This window comes from Sceloporus occidentalis, unplaced genomic scaffold (assembly GCF_023333645.1).
Source record: "Sceloporus occidentalis isolate IW3139 unplaced genomic scaffold, rSceOcc1.0.p SCAF_1, whole genome shotgun sequence".
Lineage (NCBI taxonomy): Eukaryota > Metazoa > Chordata > Lepidosauria > Squamata > Phrynosomatidae > Sceloporus > Sceloporus occidentalis.
Genome location: NW_028316981.1, coordinates 173,971,266 through 173,986,925, shown reverse-complemented (window position 1 = coordinate 173,986,925; position 15,660 = coordinate 173,971,266). Strand labels below are relative to the sequence as shown.

The 15,660-nt window shown below is 42.2% G+C and overlaps 1 protein-coding gene across 1 annotated transcript in view; it reads right to left on the bottom strand.

The window, feature by feature from the left end:
* Positions 1-15,660, bottom strand: part of LOC149322757 (dual specificity calcium/calmodulin-dependent 3',5'-cyclic nucleotide phosphodiesterase 1B-like) — a 150,375-nt gene that overhangs the window by 11,548 nt on the left and 123,167 nt on the right. The window contains exons 3-9 of the mRNA XM_089482796.1: positions 12,921-13,034; positions 10,352-10,534; positions 9,220-9,286; positions 8,353-8,469; positions 6,121-6,261; positions 2,578-2,678; positions 1,518-1,643 (exon numbers count right to left, since the gene is read on the bottom strand). Coding sequence (XP_089338922.1) covers positions 1,518-1,643; positions 2,578-2,678; positions 6,121-6,261; positions 8,353-8,469; positions 9,220-9,286; positions 10,352-10,534; positions 12,921-13,034 — 849 coding nt within the window. The remainder of the gene's footprint in view (positions 1-1,517; positions 1,644-2,577; positions 2,679-6,120; positions 6,262-8,352; positions 8,470-9,219; positions 9,287-10,351; positions 10,535-12,920; positions 13,035-15,660) is intronic.

Below are 15,660 nucleotides of genomic sequence, written 5' to 3'. Positions count from 1 at the left end.
AGATGAATGGATTCAACAGGGTGATCATCACTGCAACTCTTAAGCTCTGAGTATCTCAGCCTGAAAAAATTCTGAAGTTCAAAATCTTGCTTCCACTTTATCTCAAGGCTCAACAAAAAAAATATAATGGAGCAGTTCCAGAAAGGTGTCTCTTAGTGTGACCAGGCAAACAGCATGGTGTAGCTATTCCATCTCCCAATCCTTAATGGCATTTTTAAAATTTAGTTATTTTTATTGATGGTAGGCTGAAAGATATAGTGGGGAAACAATGGAGTGTTAAAAATGGAAGTCATCATTGTCTGGATCTCCATGAACAAGAAAGGATGACTGCAGAATAAAGGGCTCATTCAAAAGTCCCCATTATCACATATTCTCCATATCAACACTGATCTGAAAAATAGCCACAAAACTTCTAGGTACCATATTTTAGCATTTGCAAGATAGTCCCTACAAGTTCCAATACAATGCCAACCATAATGGGTTTATATCCAATGTTCAGAAGTGGAACAGGTGTGCTAGTGAGTCTCTTCTGCTCCTGTCCTTTGGGACAGTTCCTGTTGATGTCACTTTGTGAAACATTAAGTGCAAAACAGTGCAATACAGATACCAGCCATGGTTTCTTAGAATATGTCATTCAAATAATTGACCCTAAATCTGGGGGGGGGGGGGGGGGGGGCATTCCCTGTTTAGAAAATAAGTTTTCCAAGTTCTACACAGATGAGAAGAAAGGCAATAGTAATTGTAAGTACATTTCTATAACACTTGTCAGTGGACTTAAGCATTCCAAGAAAAGGCATACCTTTTCTTGCTCTGTTTTTAATACCCTTGGAAGCACTACTTTTAAGAATACAGGCTCTGAATTGGAAGGAAGTTGCTGGGTGTTGGAGTGTAAATATAATTAATTAATTAAGGCTTCACACCCAAAGTCACTTACTAGGTTAGCCAAGGGGAACCTATTGATCTCCATGTGTTGACACCAGCTCTTTATCAACCCCTATCACCATTACTCTCAATGGTGATAGGAGCTGTAATCCAATAAAACTGGAATGTCACCAGTTCTCCATACTGGAGATTGAACTCCATATAACATCAGACTTTCTTTCAAGCAATTCAATACAAGTAAGTTTGCATAGCAAGACCCTCATTTGTGTTGCTAACAGAGGGCCTGAACAGAGAGGCTAAAATAAAGCTGCTTCGGGTCATTTTGGAGGTATGCTGTTTAAATGACACACACATCTTAAGAGGCCAGAAGCTGTGGCAAAGCTGCCCTCCAGCCACATCCCATCTGGCCTCATTTAAACAGCATACTTCCAAAGTGACCCGAAGCAGCTTTATTTTGGCCTGTCTTTTCAGGCCCAGAGTTCACAAGTATGTTCTCTGGGTTTCCTCTAAGGTCTTAAGACTATCCAGGCAACCCCACCTCCCCATCCCAAAGGAAAGTCTTCCTCAGCTAGATTGAGCCCTATTCTTCCTTTATGATAGGGATCAGAAGACAGGGGCCAAGGATAAGGCCTCACGAAAATTCATCCTTGGTCAGGTTGACGAGGACGTTCATCTCATCGTCTTGCATCATGCGGAAGACGGCACTGATATGGTGGTTCTCAAGCACTGAACGGTCGTTGTACAAAATGGCCGTGTCTGACCTAGGAGAGAGGGAAGGAAGTAGCAGAGCTTAGAGGCAGGCTTAGCCATATGGATGCCAAGGGCATGTCCACAGTCTAGCTTTGGTGTCCTGGTAAACTCTTTGATTGCTGCCCACACTCTACCCAAACAAACAGCAGAGCTCACACATGCAATTATGTTGGCCTAGGCATAATGAAAGGAATGGGCCAGTAGCAGACCCAAGTGGACCTACTTGGCTGGGCTTTATACGTGCCTCACACTGATGGTGTGTATTCCATGACTCTTACAATTTCTTTAACCTCCACAGTGAAATTGTCATGAAGAAATATCTAAGGCAGCAGTCCCCAATGTTGTCACCGAACCATGTTTTTGGACTATAGGTTCCATCATCTCCTACTAACTGCACTAAGTTAAGTTAGTATAAGAATGATGAGGTTTTGTAGTTTGAAAATATCAGGGTAGGTAAGATGTGGAAGAAAAAGTACACCTTAAGTTCATGAAGAGAAAAATCAAGCTTTGGGACACAGGAAGCTGCCTTACCCAGGTCCAAATATTTGTCCATATAATTAATTTCTGTGTATTTTAACTGACAGTAGATGTCCACAGTCTTAGGAAGAGTTCTGTTCCAGTTCCTTTTACTTTCAACTGTAAGTGGCAGAGATTTAACCTGGGACCTTCTGCATGCAGCATGTGCGCTGCCACCAAGTTCTAGCCCTTCCATAATGTAAGGGCAAAGTCTGCCCTTCCTGTTGATGTTGGACTGTAACTTACAATGGCCCTAGTAGGCATAAGCAATTGAGAAAGAGGCTGAGAAGTGCAATCCAACAACATCTGGATGACCACACTAGACGCATTCCTGCTCTATAAATAAACATGTGTTGTCTCCACAGGGACTCATGCAAACCTAGTTATTCACAGTGCATCACAGTCTTTTCATAAACCATTAATACTCACTTGGTTTGAATGTGGAAGCTGTTGGTGGTACCTGTGTGCTCATAGTCATGAATTGCAGCTGCAAAAATCATGGCCAGGACCTCAATCTCTGTCAGGCAGTGCTGTGAAGGGAGACAGGGACAGGAAATGGTGTCAAGCAGCACATGGGGAACACCTGGGAGGTGCCAAGGTACAACTCCTTTGCCTAGCAGCATGAATGCAGATGGTGTTGCCAGAGTGAAAACTGGAGAGGACTAATGGTAATGTAAAAGAGAGAATTTTGGCAGGTGGTGTATATCATGTAACAAGCAACACATGCCGAAATTTCCTTCTCTGCATAAGAAGTAAAAGTACAAGATCCCTCTCAAGTTTTCACTCTGACAATCCTAAATGCAATAGAGTGGGAAACTGCATATGGTTCTATAGTCATTAGAATGCATTCTCACTGGATTCACATCTTGATATATGCTGCTTCTACTACGAATCACAAAAGGCCTGACTCAGAAATTACATTCACAGATCCTGTCAGGGCCAGCCCTGTTAGGTGGAATGAGGTCGCAGCATCAGATAGCAGGCTGGGGAGTTGTGAAAGATCAATTATTTAATCTGATATTATTGTGGGTTTGTGGGTTTTTTTAACCATTACAAATGGGGAGTGGTGCTTGTGGGATTCTCTATTTCATGTGCCAAAACAATGTAGTTGGCTTTGGGCACTCTGCACTTTTACTTGGGGGTGAATGGGAGGACACTGTTTTCTGCTCTGTTTTGGTAACAGAATGTCCTGGGCTGCCCATGGAAGCAGTCATTGTATGGGTCAAAGACCTTCATCTCCTTTACTTCGAAAGGATTAGAGAAAAATGCAATACAGTATGGCTGGAGAAATAGCCATCTACCGCTTTATTCTTCCTGTATATGAGTGCCCTTCTTCATGTCTTTGCCCTATCAAGTACACATGTTCTCCTGTACCATTGCACAATACCACTTCTTCCCTCGGGATCAATGCTACTAACATAAATAGCTGTTTTGTGGCACCTTAAACATGTTACAGATTTACCATAGTATACACTTTGTGAACAACAAAGCCCTTCATCACACAAATATAGAGTCCTTCCTGCCTCTGATAAAGTGAGCTCTGACTTCCCAAAATTTAATGTCATGGTAAGTAAAACTTTTTATACAGAGTCTGCAACTCCCCTGTTGCAACAGTTCCACTGGGTACGAATCCTCTTGCAGGCATAATTCAAAATGCTAGTTATGGCTCAAAAAATTGCAATACAGTTTGAAAGCCCCACACTGGCTATTTGAAACAGAATAGTCTCCCAAAAGGACCTAAATAGCCTAAAGGCACCAGATCCCAACTGATCTTGGAAGCAAAGCAGGATCAGCCCATCAATAAACATCAGGTGCTCTAAGCTACATTTCAGAGGAAGGAACTGGCAAATCCACTTCTGAGTATTCACTCTGAATATTTCTTATCTAAGAAAACCCTATGAAATTCATGGGGTCACTATAAGTCAACAGATGACTTGAAGGCATGTACACACACAGTTTCCCAAATGAAGCTTTCCATTCTGCTACCATCAGAAACACCCTTGGGGAAAATACAAAGAAGAGCCTTTCTGGGCCACTGCTCCTAATCAATTGGTGAAACTCCCTTTCAAGTGATGCCAAGGCAAATGCCTTCTGCCTCTCCAGAAGGGGGGGGGGGGGGAGGGATTGTCCTATTCAATCAACAGAGGTTTTTACTACTGCAAAACAAACAGAAATTTGCTGCAAAATAAGCAGAAATTCTCCCCCCAACATATAAGAAGATTTACTGTTGAATGTCTGACTGAAATAGCTGTAAAATGTACAGACCCTCTGTCAGAACTAAAAATTGGTAACTAGAAAGGGAGGGAAATGTTGAGGCAAGAAGGAACATAATGATATTTTGACTGCGGCAATTTCTTTTCCGAATCCTGTTATGCAAAATCAAGAGAGGCCACTAGAGGTCACTGTATTGTTCATGTTGACAATTCGTAGGGCCCCATTCTCACTGGGCATATAAAGCAACATATTTCGCTGCAATTCTGACTCGGATCTTTTTTCCGAGTCGTATTCGAATCTGGTCCCTTGTTCCCATTACGAAAGGGTGCAAATGGACTCGGGGTTTTTTGACCCATGTTCTCGTTCCCATTGAAATTTTCTCCGTTGTAATTTGAAGCGGACTTTTTTGCTCCCCATTCCCATTGCCCTTCCGGAACCTCTTTTTTTAAGCAGCTGTCAATCAAATGCCTAGGCGCTTGACGTCACAGTGATGTCAGTTGCTTTGATACATTTTGGCGCAGGCTATTTTTTGTTCCCCGTTTCCATTTGCATCTTTCAAACCTGTTTTTGTTTTGTTTTGTTTTGTTTTTCAGCAGTCAATCAATCGCTTAGGCGCTTTTCCCCTCTGGGAAAGGGAGAAGGAGCCTCTATCCCCCCAAGTCCCTTTGCCTCCCCCATTGCTCCCTGGGCTGTCTGGGGGGCGATCAAGCAGGCATGTAAAAAAAAGAAAAACTAATAGTTAAAAACTGGTGTTCAATGGCTCTCCTCACATGTCGATCGATGAATGTGGAACAGGGGGGAGGTTGCAGGGGGGCGTAATGTGTTTACCATATTTGGAGGTCAATGTAGCAATTTGCTATGTTTGGCCACCAAACAGAGCGCCTAGGCAATCGAAAGCTTAATTTTTTAGAAAATAAATTTGTCTACACATGCGATCACCTTACGCTGCTTCCCAATCCACCAGGGAAAAGGCTATGCGAATGGGGGGAAATGGCGCCAGTAATGCAGGAAAGAGAACAAGCAGGTGACACCCCCAGGCAGCCCCTTGAGCACTGCTCCTCCCATCCCCAACTTCACGAATCATTCCCATTCGTTTGCCCTTGTCATTCCCATTCATTTGCCCCGAATCGGACTCGGGAGGTGCAGGAAAAACCTCCAAAAAAGTACAGTCAAATTAAACCGGATTATCCACCACTGATTCCGGTTTTCCCAGGAAAAATCGATTACATGGGGATCAGATCCGAATTCCAATGGGAACGAAATTGGCGTAATGAGGATTGAATGCGCACTCAAATGGGAACGATGCTCCCATTATCTGAGTCTTGATCCGCATTATAAGCCAGTGGGAATGGGGCCATAGTTGGTTATTCTTCTTTCCAAGAGGGTTTTTAACCCACCCACCCCCAACAGTTCAATAAATGAGGATTTAGATCCAAACATAATGGCTAGAATCCTGTTAGGACCAACTAGTGTAGGCCCATTGACTCAAATATTGTGTGGTAAATCAAGACTAATAATAAGATTTACAGGAATGTGTCCAGAGATCTAGGATAGCACCATGTGGATTGCCACAACCTACTTGAAAAACATAGGTTCAAGGCGTTCCAGATTAATGATCTAGATTTGTTGTGGCTTCCCAGGCTCCTTAGAGCTCGAATAGCAAAATTACTTTCTCAGCATACAAGAAAACTACTTCTTAGTTAGAGAGTTGGCTGATTAGACCCACAGTGAAGTGACCAGTCCGCACTGTGACCTTACCACCATCCCAGTACGGAGCAGAAAGCAGTGTACAGTCTGGGTGACATCAGCAGCATGGATCTGGTTGTGGTAAGGGTTCTTGTATTTCCCATAGCCAGCCTCTAGTGCATCCAGGAAGGTCATGAGGTATGCCGTGGGGATCTGTGAGAAGACAATGTGGAATCAGGGAAGATCTGGACAAGAGTCAGGAATATATGAAGGCTTCTAATACTGTTTCAGACCTCTGGCCCAGATAATTCAATACTGTCCAGACAGACTTATAGTGCATTTCCAAGGACACAGAGAGAGATGTTTCCCACCCCTAACTGGAGATACCAGGGGGTGCAAGTGGGCAACAGAGGGCCCAGCCAAACCTGGCTCCAATTAACTAAAGAGCAAGATGAGCATCCATGCTCTGGTGTATTGTCCTCTACTTTCAAATAGCAGTCTCCTATTTTCCAGTGTCATGCAGCTTTATGCTTCTCCCAAACATAGTGGCCAACCACCTTCAGTTTAGAATTGGAAATTCCTAGGGCAGTCATGTTTCTCATTTATGATGCATGTGATGCTTCTGCTAACACTATCATCCCACTCCCTCTATCTAGAGGATTTTTTAAAAGATGTGCTAGATGAAAACATCAGTGATAAGCGACACCCCAGAGATGTGCCTGAAATGAAAAGCAACCCTTATGTATGTATGTAGTGAGGCCATGACTTTGTATAAAGGCTTTGTATTGTGAGGGCATGATGGGGGGGGATCCCTTTCATTTTTAAAACATACTACGATAAGGGATAGCTTGTTTATTTTAAAAGGTGTTCTTTAAAAAAAGTATGACATTAAATAATATCTAAGGCAGAGATGAGAAATTGAAAATGTGTGGGAGAGAAGGAGATCTCTCCACCTCTAGGTCTCCAAAGGTTGCATCCATGCTTCAAAATCTCAACCCTTTCCAGATTCTTTTCATAAGACTTCCCAAAGGAAACCTGGGGATTTAGGCAACTTAGGAGTCCTGCAGCAATTTACAAGAATGCAACTCTATTGTTTACTGCAACAAGCTAACATGGTTACCCCACGAGATCAGTGGTTCCTAACCTGTGCTCTGAGGAGCCCTTAGGGCTCCACATGCACTTCCCAGGTTCTCCAAGGCCACTCCAGAAAAATGAATGAAATAAAAATTGAACAAAATTAAAGAATAAGAATACATTCTTATATATATTCCTAAACACCATTAACTTGTAAGACATTGGGGAGGCCTTTAGGGTCTCCACCATAGAAACAGGGTCTCCATGAGTCAAAGTTTGGGAACTCCTACACTAGATGTTTGTAGCTGAGACTTAAAAGGCAGTGGAGGGGGAGACAACTGCTGGCCCTTTGAAGGCCCTCTGAAAGTAGGAAAGGAAAGGAGAAGGGGAAGGTGGTGGTGGTGGAGGAGGAGGAGGAGGAGGAGGAGGAGAAAAAGAGAAAGAACAAGATGTAAGAAAAAGAGGAGAAAGGGAGGGAGGGAGGGAGATGGTGGGCCTGCCTGGCTCACCTTTGGCTCTGACTCTAATAATACTACCACACAAACACTCCTGACCTGCAACCCTTGAGAGATGAGACCTTGAAAAACCCTTGAGATGAAGCAAAATGTCCTGTTCTCAAGTATCAAGTGTTTGCAGTTTCAGTGTTGCTGTACCTCAATGGTACTGTCTCACTCCCCAAAATGATGCTAGCCCAACTCAGCACTCAGGCATGCAATAATTACACATACACATACATGCATAAACACATTGGCTGAGCTCCTACATGGCTGAGTGCAGTATAAGAGATCTACATGCAGAACTCAACTATGGCTTTCTTGTCACCACCCCTGGAGCTTGCCATGGCTCTGTGATAAACCTACACCTCTACCATAGCCATTATTTTACTGGTGAAGAATGAAAGAAAGACTGAGAAGCAGTGCCTGGCTATGTCTTCATAGCCAGATGTAGTCCAAGGACATTTTCCACCAACATCCACCAGGGTCTTCCAAAGGTCTCAGTGGATGATGTCACTGCCAAACACTCCTCAAATGCCCACACTGTGCACCAGTAATGAAATGGTGTGGAGGGACTTCAGTGGCACTACAGTGTGTCCTGGGGTGGGGATCGCTAGCTGCAGGATATGAAAGAGAAAATCAACCTCTGGAACAACCCCCAAAAAGACATATGCAGGTGTAATGTGGATGTATGGCTACGTATGCCATTAACAGGATCTCAGCTGCTGTTTCTTACCTTGAAACGGCTATTGAGATTATGGCGGGTCAGCAATTCAAAGACAATTGTGCGCAAGGCATGGTCATCACTCACTTTATTCAGTGCAAAGACATCAAAAAACCAGAGGTCAAGAGTCTATCCAAGAAAATAAAACAAACAGAGGTTCATATTTTACCATCACAGTTAAGCAAAGAAGGGAGTATTTGTCCACTATAACCAGAAATGGCCCCCACATTTCCAAATGTGAAAGTGGACTTCATAGAAATAAGGAAGTCAGTTGCAAGATCCATTACTCAACCCTTGACCAGGTGCAGTGAAAGTAAAAGCAAAGATCACAGAAATCTTGTGAAACCTTGAAGACCAAGAAGTTTTCTTTTTCCAAAGCTTCTGAGGACTCCAGTCCACTTCATTAGGTGCATGATGTGGGCATCTCTCCACAAATATTTATACTAAATAATACTACTAGTCTTTAATGTGCCTTAAGACTCTTGTTGACTTTGCTGCAGCTAATACGGCTGCTGCCCTCTTGAAATAACAACTAAGAGAGTTTGTCTAGGCATGAGCACAACAACATTTCTTTCAACAAATATTAAGTGCAACTGGGCTTTAAATACCATGGGTCACTGATTTCTGGATCTGTTGCAAAGTTATAGTGCTATGATTCCACCTAAACTGCCATGGATGCCTCCCATGGAATCCTGGGACTGGTAGTTTAGAGCCTTTACAATCCTCAATCAGGGATTTCATCTGGTGCTTCTGACCAGCATAGACAATGGTGAAGAATGCTGGTGGCTGCAATTCAACAACTTCTAGAAGGAACTCCCCAACATGCTGTTAAGTCAAGAACCTGCTCCACTTCTCCCGCCATCCCAGCAATATTGTTACCTTCAGGCAGTTGATGACCGACTGCGAATAGTTGGGTCCCACAGCCGTGTACGTCCGACGGAACATCCTGCAGTGCAGATAACAGCTGGTCAAGTTCTCCCTGGGAGATTTAGATTATCTGCCCATGATGACAGCTCCCTGATCCCATGAGCAGATTGCATTCAACCTTCTTAGAGCTGGACATGAACATTCAAGTGTACTGGATTGTGAAACCTCTTTTACTCCACTAACCAGATCACCAGCCTTCAATCTTTCCAAATTCAAGTTTCAACTCCACAAGCAACATGGGTCTGGCTCCAAACCAAGAACAGGCAAACTAGTAACCTCCAGATAGTCAGAACTCCAGCTCCCAGAATTCCTGGGCATTGGTCATGCTGACTGGGACTGATGGGTGTTGAAGATCAAAGAATCTGGAGAACACCAGGGTGCCTACCCATATGCTAAATTTTTGTACATTACATATTATTTTAACTAATGCCATACCTATCTAAATCTAAGTCTCCACCCCTGCTATTATTTTCTCTTCTCTCCCACACTCCATTCAGAATAACAGAATCTTACAATTAAAAGAGACCACAGAGTGCCATCTAGTTCAACCCCTTAGTCATGCAGCAGTACACCATTACAGCACTCTTAAAAGATGTCCACCCTACTTCTTGTATAAAATCTTCCATAGGAAAAGAGTGCGCTGTCCTTCAAGATACTGTCACACAGTTCTGACAGTAGATAATTTCTTCCTAATGTTTAGATAGAATCTCTTTTCTTGTTCAGCTGTGGTGAGACATATCAGCAAATCAATTTTAGCAGTTTACCATCACCACTAGAATAGATCTTGTGTAAATCTAATGGGCTTTAATTATCCATTCTGAGTCCAAGCCAGGCTGATATAATTTACTTTATAACTGAGAGATCTCCCCAAAATATATTATTTTCTCTTGTCTCCCAAGAGCTAATGTGAAGATTGCAGCTGAGATCAGCAGGGATAGGGAAATCCGAAGAGAGCTGCACATGACACCTTCATGCTTGGCGATCAAACAGTCTTGGTGCTGTGACTCTGTGACCACTGATTCTATCACACCTTTGCCTCATACCCAATCCTTAGCCATCTCTAGAAAAGTAAGGGGATTCAGACCTCTCCACAAAGATGCCAGCTTGAACGGCATGGACAATGCTGCGGAACTTGGGCTTTTCCTCAGAACGACGTCCCTTAGCACGGGTCTGCTGAGTGAAAGTAGACGCCAGCCAGTCTCGTACTTCCGAGGGGACTGCGTCAGATTTGATCTCCTGGAGTTCATCTTCTGTGTCCAGAATCTGCCTGGAACAGGAATAGGGCCAGTGGAGAGAGGAAAGATAAGCAAGAAACATCTCAGTGACAAAGGTATGGCAAAGGAAAATATAGCCCTTGGTGAAAGCACAGCTTAAAAAAATACCTTTTGAATTACAATTCCCAACATGCCACAGCTGACTAACCACTGGATGGGGGATTAGGAGACCTATCATACAAAAATGTTTTTCAGATTTTGAATGCAGGATCATAGGATTTGCTGCTCACCATTTGGAGGTTCACATGTTCCACAGCTTTGCAATATACAAAAATAAATGGGAAAGAGGGAGGGAAAGTAGGTGGATGGGGAGACACTGTTCTTTTAAGTCTGTGTAGCATGTCACAAAAAAAAAAAAATACTTATACACTTCTCCACCAGAGTGTACTCATAGTTCATTTGCATAGCACTTGCTTTACATCAGCCTCCCCCAATTTGCCAGCTACAAACATCCAACATAAGACTGTGGAATCTTGGGAATTATGGTACCAAACAGCTGGCAGGCTTCAAGTTGGGGAAGGCTGCTTTATATATGGGGAAATTCCCTGATCCTGCCAGCCAGTGTAGAAAGTTCAAGGCTGGAGAGTTCCACTTAATACAAGATACCTTCCTTGTTCTAGTTCACATCATTCTTTAAAAGAGAAATGAAATGAACCATGATTCTTCCTGGTAGCCCCTCCTGAGGAAATTCACAGTGATCTGGGCTGTGGGAGCTGCTAAGACCCTGCTCTGGCAAACTGTTTCTATCAGCATCTGAGGCCCAAAGACTTCTAACATCTTCTAAATCAGGACCAGGAGATGCTGATAAATCTCTGGGTGACCTGCACATCTCCAAGGTTTTCTGTCTCCCAATAGTTCAATAATGACAAACTTTAAACACTCTCTGCCCATGGATGACCTTTTGCTAACTTCCAACTTTCAGTCTGAGTTGTCCTAACCTGTAAAATGGGAGGATTGATTGCCTGCCTCTGACCAGCTCTTTGTGCAAAGACACTGCCATATTCCCAGTCATTTTGTATTAGACACCTCAGTGAACAGCAGAGTTGGGAAACTACATGGGGACAAGTGGGCAAATTTCCACCCTAGACTCCCCCTGAGACACTCCAAACACATCCTTTTCTTCTGCAGTCTCTTTCAAAATGGAGACAAGAAGAGATGCTGCATCATTACCTGACATCACTTTGAGATGGTCTGTAAAGAGAAATGAATGTATTTCAAAGTAGTAGAGGTTTCTGGGATGTGAGCAGTGCAGGTGTTTTCTTGTATTTGGGGAGCTTTTAGAATGGTTTCGGAGTAAAACTGCTTCCAAAAAAAATCACACAATTTTTTATATTAAAACCCCCCAGGAATTTGAGAGCTTTGTGGGACTGGTGGAGGTCTTCAGTGGTCACAATTTGTCCCAGAGGTAGTGATAATATATACAGTGGGCCCTTGGTATCAGCTAGGATTGGTTCCAGGACCCCACATGAATATCAAAATTTGTGCATGCTCAAGGCCCATTATATACAATGGGGTAATAAAATGGTGTCCTCATATAACATTGCAAAATCAAGATTCACTTTTTGGATTTTATAAAACAATATTTTCAATGAATGTTTGAATCCATGGATGCAGAATCTGTTGGGGGGGGGGTCGTATATTATTTGAAGACCAGTCTTCCAAAGTCAGTATATATCATATATATATACTACTACTACTACTACTACTACTACTACTACAGCTGTACTAGCTAAGAATCCCTTATCCAAAATGCTTGGGACCAGAAATATTTTGGATTTTTTTTTCATGTTTTGAAGATTTGCAAAACCATAATGGGCTGTCTTGGAGATGGGACCAACTCTAAACATGAAATTCATTTATGTTTCATATACCTTATCACACATTGCCTGAAGGGTAATTTTACACACAATATTTTAAATAATTTTGTGCATGAAACAAAATTTGTATATATTGAACCATTATAAAGCAAAAATATCACTTTTCCAGCCACCTGTGTGAAATTTTTGGATTTTGGAGTATTCTGGATTTTGGATTTCTGGATAAGTGACACTCAATCTCTACTAACTATGCTATAGATGTTGGTTTCTATTTGTATGTGGCAGGGGGACTGGGGAGTTGGGAATTGACTTGATACTCCTGCAGCACTTGGATCTGGTTGGCAGACCTTGAAAGTTCCAGTAAATAAAACTTTCCAAATAGCTTTTCATTATCTTAAAGTCTGTTCACTTTCATTATCTTTTTAACAGTCTTCCTGAACCTTCAGTCTACTCATGGCCCAGTGTAACCCACGGCCAATTACAACAGTATTTCTTTATAGGATGCTTCCTTAAATGTATCTGCAGAATATCCATATGATGCCATCCAAACCCCCAGCCTCACCTGGTCTCATCAATATAGACAGCTTCCAGCAATGAAGCAGTGTATTCCAAGTTCTTCTTTAACTCTTCAATATTCACTTCTCCTGTCTCCAGCTGTTTCACCATGTACCGCAACCTGCCAAAAATAAAAGAAAAAGCAGAGGGCAAGAATGAGTGGAGAGTTGGAGGTAATAACTTGATGGCAGAGGCTCAACCACATCAGAGCTTAGAAAGGTTGCTTTCTCAGACTGCACCTCCCAAAATAAGTTCTGGGAACTGTAGTCCAACACCCCCACCCCAAAAAAACAAAAACAAAAAAACTTTCCCCTGCAAAGGACCCAACATAAAAAGAATGAAGTCAAGGCCACAGTATTTACAATTGTATGACAGTACAAACCAAAAGCCGCAAAGAGACAGTCCAAGCTGGGGAGAAATCTAACAAAATCAGCCACTGCAAATGTTGTAGGTTTAAAGCAGGGATGGAAAGAACATTTGAAAATATCTGTAAAATGGTTCAAGAGCAAGATTCTCAGGAAACACTGGTCCAAAACACACTACAGAAATAATCCACTTTGAGACCACTTTAACTGCTCTGGCTCAGTGCTAGAGAACCCTGGGAATTGTAGGATTGTGGCACCAGAGCTCTCTGACAGTTCCCGGAATGCCTTAGCATTGAGCAGGGCAGTTAAAGCAGTCTCAAACTGGATTACTTCTGCAGTGTGTCACTGATGAGCAGTATCTTGAACTGAAGAGAAGCTCCAGTTAGTCTACTGCAAATTCACATATTGTTTTTAGCACAAAACAGCATTTTCTGTCTTTAAATATTACGTTTTCTGTAGAAATATCATTTTCTGCCTAGAAATGCTGTTTTCCTGTGCAAAATAAAAATACTGTACTTGGGCACACTATTCTGCACAAAATTTGTATGTGATTGCTTTGCACAGAAACCTGAATCTTCTATGCAGGAAAGATCAGGAAAATACTGTTTTCTGCACAGAAAATGTTGTGGAGGATTTTTTTTGGGGGGGGGGAATACAAATTTTGTGCCGAATCCAAAGCTGTTAATGATCTTCAAAAACTGTGCACCCTTCAAAGAATTTTTTGCAAAAGGAAGAAAAATGTCTAAAGTTACTTTTTGCTATTTTACCCCCTAGTTTCAACACTTAAATCCACACCTGGGAACCTTGTCCTCTGAATTACTGGTTATCATCAGGGGCTCTGTTGTACAGCCCACCACCTAGAAAGGTTAAATTGGTGTAGTACTTGACAGGGCCTTTTCTGCAGCAACAGCTCAGTTCTGGAATTCGATACCAAAGGTGTGAGATTGTCTCTTTCTTATTGTGTGCAGCAGCAAAGGCTGTTCTGTTCTACCTGGCTTTTTATGTTGTCTTCTAGCACATTCATTTTGATGCCATTCCTAAGTTTTAATGTTGTGAAGAGGAACTGTCATTGTGTTTCTCAGTTTTACATTAAATTCTTTTATTCAATAAATTTTAACATTAAATTTTATTTTACATGACCTCAGGGAGTAGGTAGGTGGAAAATGCCATTTATAAATGTATCAAATAAATGCATAATTAAGCAAGCTACATTATACATGCTGGCAGGTGTAACTGATAAAATGTGATGGCCACCTTTTCTGGGGGGGAAGCAATTTTAGGGGGAAGAATTCCACTTAGGTGGAAAGAGGTTTGCAGCAGAAATGCAGTGGGGGCAGATGAAACTAAATGCATATACACCACACTGCTGTACACTCACCCTCCCTAAACACCTCTACCTGAAGAAATAGCCATTTGTTAAACAAATCACCCTGCAATGTGTTGTTCCTCCCCTAAACTGCCTCAGTCAGCCCCAGACTATGCAGGTACTGGAACTGAAAAGTACTGGAAAAAACTGTGTCATCCCAAAGAGTCACGCCAAGGAAGAGGAAAGAGTCATGCAACCCTCCAGACTGCAACTCCCAGCAGATTGGGACATCATAGCAAATGGTGGAAAATACTGGGAGACTGAGTCCCAAAACATCTGGAAGTATAATTTCCACCACACCCTAGAGCTAAGAATTTATGCCTTTTCTTCAGAAAAAAACAGGTTAGTTTAGCTGGAAGATAGAGAAATTATTAGCACCCTGGAAGGATGTCTTCAAGAGGAATCTTACAGTCACTTAAAGGAACAATGGCAAAAGGCCAGTGTGACATTTGAGCACTGGACTATGGATTAAACTAGATGACACCACAATACATAGGTAGCAAACAGAGGGGAGGTCCTTTTTCTTATTCCCAAGCAAGCATGGGGATTACCTCAATCAGGCCCGTTATGGACAGGTAAGATAGCATTTAGCATTTACGTTTTTATACTGCTTCATGGTGAACTAAGCACTCTCTAAGCAGTTAGCAATGTGTTAGCCAATTGTCCCCAACAAAATGGGTACTCCTTTTACCAACCTACAAAAGGATGGAAGGCTGAGTCAGCCTGGAGCCTGCTGGAAAAGTCTAGTGGCATTAAAGAATAGTCTAGTGCTATTATGGAGCATGTATTTTTTGCTGTGATAATTTTAATGGTTTGTGGGGAAGGCTTAAGGCTTAACTATTAGGCCTACCATACCTGCACTCACTAGAGAAAAATAAAAAGGGCAATATGCCCTTAACACTGTATATTCCATATCACTCAGTTATGAAATTCACAGATTGACCATGGACCAGTCACTCTTTCATTCAGTATGACATATCTCATAAACTTGTAAAAATAAAATTTATGGGGTCTGA